The 12,741-nt window shown below is 37.8% G+C and overlaps 1 protein-coding gene across 1 annotated transcript in view; it reads right to left on the bottom strand.

Annotated features, from left to right (window-relative positions):
• Positions 1 to 12,741, bottom strand: part of cdkal1 (CDK5 regulatory subunit associated protein 1-like 1) — a 399,108-nt gene that overhangs the window by 156,203 nt on the left and 230,164 nt on the right. The window contains exon 10 of the mRNA XM_066690832.1: positions 3,714 to 3,859. Within this exon, the coding sequence (XP_066546929.1) occupies positions 3,714 to 3,859 (146 nt within the window). The remainder of the gene's footprint in view (positions 1 to 3,713; positions 3,860 to 12,741) is intronic.

Below are 12,741 nucleotides of genomic sequence, written 5' to 3'. Positions count from 1 at the left end.
GGATCGTATGGCAGAGCTTTTGGGGCTAAAATATTTTTCCTTTTTGAAATCTTGTCTTTTGAAATGTCAGTAGCGCAAAACTTTTTTTTTTTTTTTTTTTTTAACAGATATAACTAAGTGATTTAAATGTTCTGTAATAATCATAAAGAAGAGATACTTCAATTCAAAATCCATAAAGAGATGTTAGTACTTCTGACTACTCGTACCATTATTATGGCCCTTAACTACTAATATCAGTTTTGATGGAACAATAGATTAAAAGAGAGAATGTGTCAACCGTTCTCTTATTATTTTCTGCTCTTAGTTATTAATAAACAGATGATGGAAATGTTGCTCTTGCAGACAAAAATCCTCAAAAACAGCTGTGTTGATCAAGAACAAATTCTCTAATTTAGCTTCATTTCGGTCTGACACAGTTCCCAAAATACAACCACATGGCAAGTGTCCGTCAGCAGAGGCCGGCTACCACATGTCAACCGGCGCATCTCAATTAAGTCCCTAAATGTTACAGCTTGTGTTTTCAAAGTTTGGGCCCGGCAGCCGGCACCTTTTAGAGAAGAGGTTTGCCGGGCTGCTGTGCAAGTTAGAGCAGGCGGCTGGCTTTCTCCACATTGACTTCAGGGGAATGATTTAGCCTCTCTTCCAGATCCTGCACTCACCCTCAGCCAGTCCTCCCGGGTTATCTCTAATCCAGCTGTTGTTTTGAAAGTGCCTGCCAACATCTCCGTTTTAGAGGGAGAAACAGAGGGAGGGGGGGGCCAATAAAGAAAAAAGTTCATGTTCATTCGAAGAAGATGAAAAAAATAAAAATGAAACTGGCACGACTCCCATTGCTGTGTATGGCTCAGCCACGCGCCAAGCCTGATTGTTAGAAAAACATTACAGAAGCCTGAGTGCTTTCCTTGCCATGTTTCAATACATTTCCCTGGCTTCCAGCACCAGAAACTTAAATCTAAATGCGGTAATTGTTAGCAGGATGAATCTGAACTAGAATAAAAGGTCATTGTTTTCCATGGCTGGTTTCCTGCAGCAGAAGCCCACATTCATTTTCAAAACTCCTTCAAACACTTCTTTTTTTGGTATTGTTCACATCTTCACAAAACACTTAAAGAAGATAAGATAGATCTAGACACATCAAGGCCGCCTATTTTTCTTCCAAGCTCAGCTTCTGCTTGAAAGACCATCGTAGTTCTTATAACGATTCATTTCAGTTAAAAAATAAAATAAATAAAAAATGAAACCCACCACACAATAAGAGTTACAGAGTTCCAAAATACAGTTCCAGAAGGTTGCCGCAGTGTACACTTCAGAAATGAAGCTATAATTGGTGACACTGTCAACGTCTGATCTCTTATCTTGCCATATACAGCTCTGGAAAAAATGAAGAGACCACTTAACATTGATTTCTAAACTTGGAGTGGTCTCTTAATTTTTTCCAGAGCTATATTTTCCTAATGTACGCTTCAAAACCATAAGCATGCTGCTACCCCCAGGCCAGCAACTGCAAATGAAATTAAATGATCGTCAAGGTAGTTAATTGCTACAGAACTCCTTGAGTATGTGCTGGAAGCCTACATGTCACAATCCTCTCTAGCGGTGTAAGAAGACAATGCTTCCCTTACGTACAGAAGTGTTTTGGCACCTGAGGTCTCTGGAGAGAGAGAACGTTCCCATGTAATGTATCCTTAGGAAACTAAAAGTAAATAAAACCAAGGGATCGTTCTGAAGGTTTGGAGTGGTGTGGCAATAACTGTATGTGCAGCGAGATCGAATGCCGTGTTTCAGTCTTGTTTTTAATAGTGATGTATGGTGGAGAGTTTTAAAAGCTGAACATGCAAAGATCAGTTGGATTTATTCATTTTCTAAAATCGAAGGTGGGATGAGCTAGAATCCATATTTGAAAACAGATTTAAGGATCATACAAAAAGCACTGTGACACAGAGGTATACAAAACAGGTGAAAACGAGAAATGTAATTCCTATGGGCTGAAAACTAATTGGCGAAAAAAAAAAAAATGTTAATCACTAAACTTTGCTGCAATTCAGAGGCAGCTCGAGTCTCTATCGATTGGTGGTGGAGGTGATGACAGAATCACGGCCCTGCATTGCTTACAACCTCATTCAACATATAATAAAACTGATGAGCTCCACAACCTCACAAAAGCCCTTTAATTTCAATTCATATTTTCCATCTCTTCTGCTCAACACAACTTCCTTTCTTCTTTGTGATTCAGTCCTATACTTGCACACAAAAGAACCCATTTTCAAAGCTCTTCCCTAGCCGTGGACTTGAGCACTGAGCGTCTCCTATAAAGGTCGACTCGTTTCTAGCATGTCGCAATCTGAATGTAATGCCGTGTTTATTCACCATGCACATGTGCCATCCTTTTGGTGGACGTGGAACAAAACCCCCCAACAAATCTCCCCGCGCCAGGAAGCCACAGATTTCATTCCAAAATGCCTCCACAGAAAAACACCCGCTTTCTCTGCGTCAACTCCTATTATTTCTGAGCTGCCTGGATTATGCGAGACGCTGTATCTTGATTCCCCAGCTTGCAGCAGAGACAGGGTGGAACTCGGGTTAATGAACTTGGCCCCAGGGGTCGCTGGATGCACACTGGAAAGTAAGCCAGGAATGTGTGGATCCGACTTCCACATATTACGATTTGTGAGAGTCTGTGCGCGATGCCGGGACTCGACTGACAGCTGCTGTGCCAGTCTGCAATAACAAGTGACTTCAGGTTGAATAAATCGCTGCTTAATGTCTCTGAATGTATACTGGGTAACCTATCAAGTAGGGCAGGGAGAATGAATCCATGAAGAGAGGGATCATGAAGATGAGCTCATAGTATCACAGAGAAAACATGCCTAAATATGTGATAAGCATTAAACAGCAAAATACTGTTAACAGGGAACATTATTAAATGCTAATCAAAAGCCATATCAAATCCAGCAAACTAAATAACATAGAGATTCATATATGCTTTTATAGAACTAGAAGAAGAAAGCACATTTTGTTTTTGTTCTTAGTTTGTTCTTTCTTTAGATTAATAAGTGTATCAAGCTAGGATTTCTCACCCGCACATTATAAACGGTTATCATCTGTATCAAAGGAAAACGATCATATCTCCACCCTCCCTCTGTTAAAAATCAATCAATATGGAAAAAAGACCTATTCCTCTTGTAAAAGCGTCCAACAGGGTCAGGAGAGCATCATTTCTCTGCAGTTTCCAGTGAGATGCATTAAGATCATGATTGTGTGGATAACCAAAAAAAATAATAAAGCGCTCCTCTGTAGCTGGTGCCTTGTTATTTTGCAGACATCGGAGTCATGTCCAATTTCCAATTAGGTCTGCAAAGCTCCACAGAAACAGCCAACGTTAAGAAAGACAAAGAGAGAGAGAGAGATAGAGGACAGACAGTGCAAACTAAGTGTTGTTCAAACTGCAGAGAGCGCTAGCCAGGGAGGAGGAATGCTGTACAAGGAAGACAGTGAAAAGGAGTGGCACAACCACATCAAGGCCTGCTGTTATTACACCAGCAGCCAGCGCTTTCGAAAACCTTGAAACCCTTTTTCATGTCCCCCCTCCTCTGTTAAAAAAGAAAAAAAGAATCCAAGATGCTAATGGGTAAAAGAGGCAAGCTTGTAATCTTTAAGCCCTTCACTCTTTTGTAGGATCCAGAGAGCCATCTCCGGCTTTCACAGAGACTTACTTGTCTTTTAAGAAGTCGACGACCCGTTTGAAGTCCGCCACACAGTATTCCCTTTTCATGTCCATCAGAACGCTGTCAGAAGCCGACTGGACAGGTACGTGAAGGAAGGCATACACCCTGGGATGATTAAGGATCTTCGCCATTTCCTGAAAAGATGAAACAGGCGTTATAATCCCAAAAGAAAAAGAGAAAAATAGATATATATATTCCACCCCCACACTGTGAACACACCATGCTTTAAAACAGCTTATGCTTTCATTTAAGCAGTGAGGCACAAATCAGACACTGAAATTCAGTTTTATTTGCTCTGCACACATTATTCATGACTATGGATGTGTGCTTTACTTACCTGAGGGTTAACAGCACTACAGACTTGAGAGCAAGCCCTATCAGCACAGTAGTAATGGGTGTGGAGGGGATATTGGGGAAGTCAGGAGCCTGGTCAGTGAATAAAACAGCTAGAAAGTTCAGCACACACCTCCATAAAATCTATACAAAAAACAACAACTAATATCACAATTAAATATACTATAAGTGATGAAATAACAAACCATAGAATGGATGAAATATTGATATTTTGCTCAAAAGCCCCTTCATTTAAAACTGATTTTTGAGTGCACGTTTATTGTGAAGCTTCAAAACCCACCAGACTTCACACTGCATCAGGTCTGGGCCTATAATAAGTATCACAGGAAATAGTGTTTTTCTTTCCTGCTCCCATCTCCTTCTTTAAAATGAAGTCAGTTCATAGATGTCCCGAAATTAAACATGAATCGGCATTGCCTCTCCCTTTATAACTACCTTTAGGAATCAATTGTTTAATTTCACCGGTGTCAGCTTCACTCGAGAGGAGCGGTTTCTCACACCCACAGTGACATCAGCCTCCATTGCACGGCACTTTTTTCTCTATGTATACTGTCCCTTCCAATAATTATGTAGTATGTAATCTGCTATTCTCTTTGCTTGCCATAAATTATAAGCAGCATTATTTTAGTAATGGGATGTCGACCACTCTCAACGGTGTGTGTCAGTGGCAGTTATGTCACTCTCAGGATCTCTCACAGATAATTCAGAATAATTTATACATCGTCCTTCAATCAAAAATACACTCAGTTCACATTTTCATCATCTGAGGCAGAGAAGAAAAAAAAACATCCAAAGGCTTCCATAAATACAAATCTCAGATGTAACAATCTGGCTCAAGTTGCCATTTTTAATTAGCTCTCCTGCAAACCACAAAGGGGATATCTCTCTCTCCCACTCTATCTCGTGGCTGTAATGATCCCAGAATCCCGAACAAGGACTCAGCTCTGAACTGAGAGAGAGACCAGGCCTGCTCCGCACTTCCTTGCCAACGCTCAGCTTTAATTAGCTGAGCTCCGTGGTAAAAAGTCTGAATGCCCCCCGAAGAAAACTCTGGTGTCTGCCCGGGCCGTCTCATGATGTCCTCTGTGGAGGCAACGCCGTCAAAACGCACTCTCTTGTAAAGGTCAGTGGAATTTCTCAAAAAGCAAATCATCTATTATAATGACAACACCCACCACCCCTTAACTCTTGCTAGACACATATTCAGGAATAAATAAACCTGCAAGCAAGTTTTAAAAGAGATTAATATACGGCAAAGAATGCAGACCTCTGATTACCAAATATAAGATGTCACTTGTGACACATATATGGGTACATTTCATAGGCTGTCAAATAATTCTACATCTGTGAAAACTAAATTGTATAATTCTCCACGGGGAGTAAAATATTTACTACTTTTGCACTGTGCTACATTCAGTCTCTGTGTTGCTGTTTCAAAGTTGAAATGGTCAAAGAACAGCTGGAAACAGACCTTGTATATTTTGAGTTACTTTGTAATGTTGCATTTATATTAATTATAATAATAATAATAATTCTAGGATAATAACAAGCCAAAATGATAAAACCTGTTTCCTGTTTCAGTCATACAAAGATGCACACAAATCCCAGGACAACTGGATCATATTTCACCCAGTAACATGAACCACAAACTGATGAGGTGCCAGTCTCTCAAAATAAGTATTAAACTGCAAAAAATGGTGATGTCAGTTTTAAAAGCAAACTTCTAAATATATGACAACGTAAGGTTATCAGGGTCTGCGCTGTGAAAGAAATGCACACCAAAATAGACCTCTTGGACTAGAGATATTGTTTTCGTCTAGTAAACCCACTTGCAAAATTGTTATTTTTTCTTAGAAAAATAAAAAATACTAATCATAATAATAATGAAAATGTAGACAACAGATGTTTAAGAGCACACAGCTGTTGAGAAACTGCTACATCTGTTTCCGGTTTTAACTTTCTCATACTCCTTGCTTAATTTCATAATAATGCATAAATCTGGCAGTGAAAAGAAATGATATTATTTAATTCCCATCTGGAGTCAATGAAAAGTAAAACCCTTCTTGAGAATCTATAAAGAGAATATCTGAGTCAACTCTAGAGCTTCATTCAAAGGACATTGTTTTTTTTCCCCCAGCTCAGCAAATGTGCAGCAAAGCAGTCATTAAGCCAGGTTTGAAATAAATACTGTCTTTGTGCACAGAGTTCACAGAAAGAGTTGACATTTTCAGGAAACATTTCCCAGCATGCATCTATATGCTCTGTGTGGCTGAAATGCTTGCAGGGTTCCCCAATCCATATTAACATGACTGTACTTGTATTAAATAACAAGTATCCCATCATCCCCTGCACCTGCTTGGCAGTCCAGATCAAGAGATGGCTATACATTGATATTAGAATAGCCAGCTAATACAGTTTTTGCTCCTTTGTTTGTTTGTTTGTTTGTTTAAACTGTCAGAACCTATATAATGACCTACCTTTGTACACATTCCTTTAAATGCAAGGTCGAAGAGTGCAAATCTGTCCCAATACTGTGGCAGGTCTCTCTGTGTGCAAGTATTTGTTATTTCTTTCCCCCCGTTAATTTTCCAATTTTTCGAAGACAATTCCAATTTAACCTGCTTTACCAGTACCCTGCCGAGAGGAGGTCAGGAGAGCCAAAGATCCCACTTGCCAGCTCAGCTCAAAAGCAGCTGCACTCGGCACAGTTCAGCCGGGCCACTAGGGACTCCCAGTCAAAATCAGCAAGTGCTACAGCCTGGAGTCAAACCAGCAACCTTCCAGGCTGTTGGGCACATACTGAGGACAATCTGAATTTGGAATAATGGTTTATTTCCATAAGAGGCTGATTGTAAATGTGCAATATGATTTAGATATAATTCAGTTGACAATATCACACACCTGCTAATGAATCAGCTGGGAAAAGTTCTGCAGCTATCCTAATATTATTGTGCACCACTACGCTGTTATGCCACCATTTTCTGAAAAGCAAAGCCTATCACCTGTGTACTCTGAGACTTGACTTTGATGTTCAATGTCCTGTAATTGGTTAACGTAACCCGTAACCACTGCAGCCTATTTCTCAGTTTAAATACCGACAAGATTAAAGGTAAATCCACAACTGAATAAACGGAACAAAAACAAAAAAGAAAGAAAGGAAGAGGTTTTCAGTCCAACTCCTAAGCTTGGCACTTGGCAGGTGAGTTTTACAATCAATTTCATTCCAATTTTTTTTTTTTAAATCTGCTGTTCTGGTAGTTCTGAAACTTGCCAGCTTGCTTCCTCTCTGACAAAGAAAGGCGTCTTACAAGAGTGCCACAAATTGAAAAGACACGGAGCTCCTTTTTCAGTGAGAATCCAGAGCAAAATAGCTCCTAATCTCACTGGGCAATTAAAATAAATCAGAAATAAATAACAGACCCAAATGAATGCATTTCCTGAGGTTAAAAAGAACCTGCTGTCAGCAAAAGGAGGGGAAATAAATGCCGCTTTCTGTAGAATATAGGAAGTAATGCAACCGTGGTCCTGTAGTCATAGCTTTCTCATTAACTGAATTCTAATCTGTATAAAAAAAAAAAGTCATTTTTTGAGGAATTTGTTGATTGCAGTTCATCTTTACAATTAAAACCCATTGTGCAAATCTCCCCTGCTGGGCTCGTCTGGCTCACTTGTACAGCACCACATGGGGTTACACATTAGAAGATAAAAATTAAAGGAATTAATTAGTTTTAAGAATACCAGCTGATTAGTAATGTAGATAAATCATGAATACTTGCATTGGGACATGTAAAGTATCCGAATGAATTAGCAATATGTCACACCCTGTAAAACTAGAGCCAGAGAGGATTATGGGTTGCCTCAGAATTGCAAGGACAGGCATCTGTTTTTGTTGTTTACTTGAAAACCTAATTTCTCACTCCTGGCAGATAAGTTACACCGAACAAACATTTATCTCCCGTTGTGATGTCATTCTACCTTTAGATTTGTATAAACAGCCTTGATGTAATATTTCATCTTGAAGTTGATTCTTCATCCTGCCTAGAGATTGAGAGCACTGAAGGAAATGCATTTTTTGGGGGGGAGGTTCTTTGCATGTGTGAACAAAAATGTGGGATGGAAGCTGTTGTCTATTATAGACCTACAAGATGAAATGACATCTAATAGACTGTGCTGTCCTAAATCTTCAACCTACTGGGGATTTTGTATTGACTTTTGTTAGCGCAACAGATTTTGATTGCTAAAATACAATTCAATTCTGCATTTGTTGTCTGAACAAATGGTGGGCGTGTGTTTGCTGCCTGAAACAATCCCACATGCAGTGAAAGTTTTGTTCATTTTTAAGCATTTCCTTATTATTGCAAGGGCGAAAGTTTTCACTTTACAGAGATTCTGCTCATAAAGTAATTGATTTTAAAAGTGTAATCTCCCTACTTTGGCATACATTAAAATAAATATCAGTGAGCTTCCACACTTTTAACACAATTGTATTAAAAGTTATTCAAGTGAAATGCAATCCATGCCATTAAAAAAAAAAACAATAATGACTGTTAGTGTTTTGTTAGAATAGTAGTAGAATTAATAAGCATATAAACAGTATATCATTACTTACCAGTATTGCCAGTAAACTAATAAATAAATAATAAAGTAAAAACATATGTGATATCATGATTCACAGAAATGTGACTGTAGTGTGTGCTGGAAGCATATTGAATCACAGCAACCAATATGTAATTACAACTTACAATTGCTTTATCAGCTCTATCAGTTGTGGGTTTCAGAAGAAAGTCAGTGGTCACAGCACCACAAAAGGTTTAAGAAAAAGTTTTAAAGTGCACCAGCAATTCTATATTAATCTTTTTCATATGCAGCAGAAGACTGCACTTAAAATCAAGTGAAAACTAAACAACATTGCTCAATAGCATTTTTCACACACAAAAAAAGGATGCTTTTATTAAGTTCCCTAACAAGCACAGCTTTTTAGTGTTTAAGACTACAAAGATCAAAAGAGACAAAAAGCACAAAACTTAAAAAAGATAGTAGAAACACCAAAGGAGAAGCAGAAAGCAACTTTGGCCCTGGGGTCAATCCAAAACTGCCCCCCCCACCTACAAATACTGCAAACGAACAACAATATTAAAATAGTTGGCCTAGGGGATATCCGTGTGTCAGCGGCAGAAACATAAAAGGCATTAACATGCACTTAACACTAGAAATACTGGACGGAGAAAACTAGAGCCCGACCGATACAGATTTTTTGGGTCCGAAACCGATACCGGTAATTGGGAAGCTACATTTCCCAAAAAATATATAGAATAAGGGAGAATAAAGGAAAAATATAAAACTATGCATGTTCAGGTTCACAATCTTGCTCAGTGCTCTATACTGCTGATCACACAGGGGCAGGCTATAGTGTAGGCAGCACAGCACAGCTGCATATTCTTTAAAAAATGTATTTCAAAATGCCCTTGAAAGTGTAACTTATTTAATATGTATGTATGTATGTTAAACATATTGCAATATGAATCACAGCAAAAACACCATGTAGGAATTAAAATAGTTTTATAAATACCATGTATAGTTTCAGTTCTATCCAACATTGTCTGAATTTCAATTGTGAATTTTGAAAAGCTATTTAACGTTTCAGTAAAAATGTGCCTGTATGCCATAGTATACTTCATAGTAATCTTCAGTTGACGAAAACAATACTCAAATGCAGCACAGCTTTCAAAAATACTTTCTATTGGTTATAAGGGTTTAGTAAAACTTATTGGTTTGTGTGTCCTGTGTTTCTCAGTGGGTGTGTTTGTTACACCACGACACTCAGTAGTGTGCGTTCTGTGCAGCTACGCATATGAAATACTGTGGAGTTGGAAGCTTCTAGCGAAAACTAAAGCACCATAACTGTTAAAAAATAATGGTAAATTATTTTAATGACTGTAAAACCAAATAAACATGTATTTATTTATTGTCTGAAGTCTGACAAAGGATTTTATGGTAATTTAAAAAACAAAATATAGCCAATAGTTTGAGAAAATATATCGGTATTATATGCCAATACAGATATTTCTGTAAAAGGCCAATATCAGACAATATTATCGATGCTCCGATATATCTGTGGGGCCCTAGAGAAAACCCATACACCAGAGCACATTGAAACAGCTACTGAACGCAGGTACTATTTGAGTCGGTATGAAAAGTGTAAATGAGGAGATTGATTTGCATTCTGATCAGGAGGCCAGTGCACAGAGTTCATTTCTTGTGGGTGCCGTAGCTTAACCCGAGCTTCCAATTTTAGACAGCAGGTGTTCATAGTTAACAATTACCTTATTCAAGTGTGCTCATCATGCAAGATTCACATATCATGGCAGAGTTTAAGTCTTGACCTCAGCATAACTGAAGCTGATTATTACTATTATTTTCAATCAGGGTTGAGGAGCACATATTGGAACATATGCAGTTACATTCACAGCAAGAAATGTGGGAAATCACAAACCACAGCTCTTTTTTAAACAAGGATTAAAACCTTTGTCATATCAAGTTATTGGAAATATGTAAATCTAATACCCAATCACAAGAAAGAGACTGACCTTAGTAATACTACATTTAAAGTTATGTAACCATTAAGAATAGTTAAACTGGGAAGAAATGAAAGCAGTGATTCTAAATAAGGCATGATCAATTAAGACTTCCAATAAAAGATGACAATTATTAATTTGTGAAAACACTCTACAGAACATGTGCTCTCTCAGGCTGTAAGTAATATAAGCCTGAAATAAGGTACTGGTTAAATGATGGGAAGCAGATTGTATTGGAATGTGGTGGAACCTCAACGTGTAACTAGACTACATACACTATGATACATTTGGTAGATTTGGAAAAAAATTGCATATTATTACACAAAACTAAAATCAAAAGGATCTAGACTGCATTCCGTGTATTCAAGCATTATATACAGGCAACACGAATCCATTGTGAATATCATATCAGAGAGTATTGAATTTCAAGAGGAAATGTATACAGAGGTTTTGGGTATTGATGCTGAAGTAATGCCCTCTTCTAGACAACGCAAGGGAGCATGGAGGAAGGTGACTATGTGAACTGTGGAAACTGACATACTGGGACCATTACAAATCATCTCAAGCTGCTTGGACTAATTAGGTACTGGTAGCCAAACAAATGACCTCCTAATATTTGTAACTTTTGTAACAATTTGTAACAATACTAATACTCATGATTATAATAATACAAGTAATACTACTACTACTACCAAAATTTTAATTAACCGTGTTTAGTTCTACTACTGTTGAACATATACTAAAAGTTTGCAGGAACAAAACATTTCCAAAATGGTTCTTAATTTAAAAAAAAAAAAAAAAAAAAAAAAAAAAAAAAAAAAGAAAGAGACATACTTAGAAAATAACCCATTTCACAGACATCTATACCAAACCACACAAAATAATCAATGTATATGTGAATTAGATTGTCTAATGTGGGTTGTGAAATACTCCCTGTGGTACAGCAAATTACACAGTGATGTATTTACTATTCAGTGTATTCAGACAGAGAATTAATATAGTGCACTTTTGAGGTCTGAAATAATAAGATAAGAGATTTCTTGGGTGTTTTAAACTGTAGTGCAGGTGAAGCACTGTCTGCATAAAAGATGTCAAGACAGTAATTAATGGCTTGTTTTTTTTTTTTAAGCGGCCCCCCTCAAATCTCTCTCATCTTCATAAAACTGTAATCTTGTATGCAATCCCTTCAGTGTGAAGATGCTGCCCGAACGTATGACTGTAAAGATGCCAGTTGAGGGACTACCCAGACGTGTTGGTGTGCTATCTATAAAATCAACTACTGAATACTCAACGTGCTACTTTGTTTTGGTTGAAAATCCAGAAAACAGAACTTTAATTGCCCACTAAAAACATAAATTGCTGAAAATATGTAATCTGATTGTTTGAGAGAGAAAAAATAAAATAAACTAAGACATGTTAATTAAGGAACTTATAATTATTCTTCCTGTTAACAACACAATCTGATTGCCCCGCATCTTGTCCCCAGTAGCACATAGTTTAATATGCATCTTATTTACTCAGTAAAGCCGTAATTTACTTAGTTATGGTAATATGTGCAGGGAACTCATTAGAATGAGACAATGCAGGCGGCTCCTGATTCCTTTCCCCCAATGAAATGAAGGGAGACTCAAGGGGGTTGTCTGCTCTGGGCAGATGGCATTTGGAGTGAGTGACAGAAAACCTGAGATGGGCAGAGCAGATTAATTCCACAACTATCAGTGGATAAAGATTTGCCCATCTCTTTGCGCGGCCAGCAACAAAACACAGCCAACAGTTTGCAAGCGAGAGGCAATTTATCTTGTAAGGACGACAACTTCAAAGACACTCTTCATGTCAGACAGGAAAGAAAAAAAACACTGTACAAAGCCCAGCTGTAATGTTTCGTGTGTCTTTCACATCATGAATTATCAATGTGTAATTTGAAAGGATCTAAGATGCTAAGGCTTTATACAAAGGAGTTGCTGAAAGTATTTCCACTTAAAAGAGAGAAAGAAAATAAATGCATATTCATTATTAATCCATAAAATAATGTGGATGGAATCTAACATAACACAGTCCTGTCTAGATTTCCCTCTCAAACACACATA

The sequence above is a fragment of the Amia ocellicauda genome, chromosome 18 (genome assembly GCF_036373705.1).
Source record: "Amia ocellicauda isolate fAmiCal2 chromosome 18, fAmiCal2.hap1, whole genome shotgun sequence".
Lineage (NCBI taxonomy): Eukaryota > Metazoa > Chordata > Actinopteri > Amiiformes > Amiidae > Amia > Amia ocellicauda.
The sequence above is the reverse complement of the archived record's forward strand: the minus strand, read 5'-3'. Positions and strand labels throughout refer to the sequence as shown.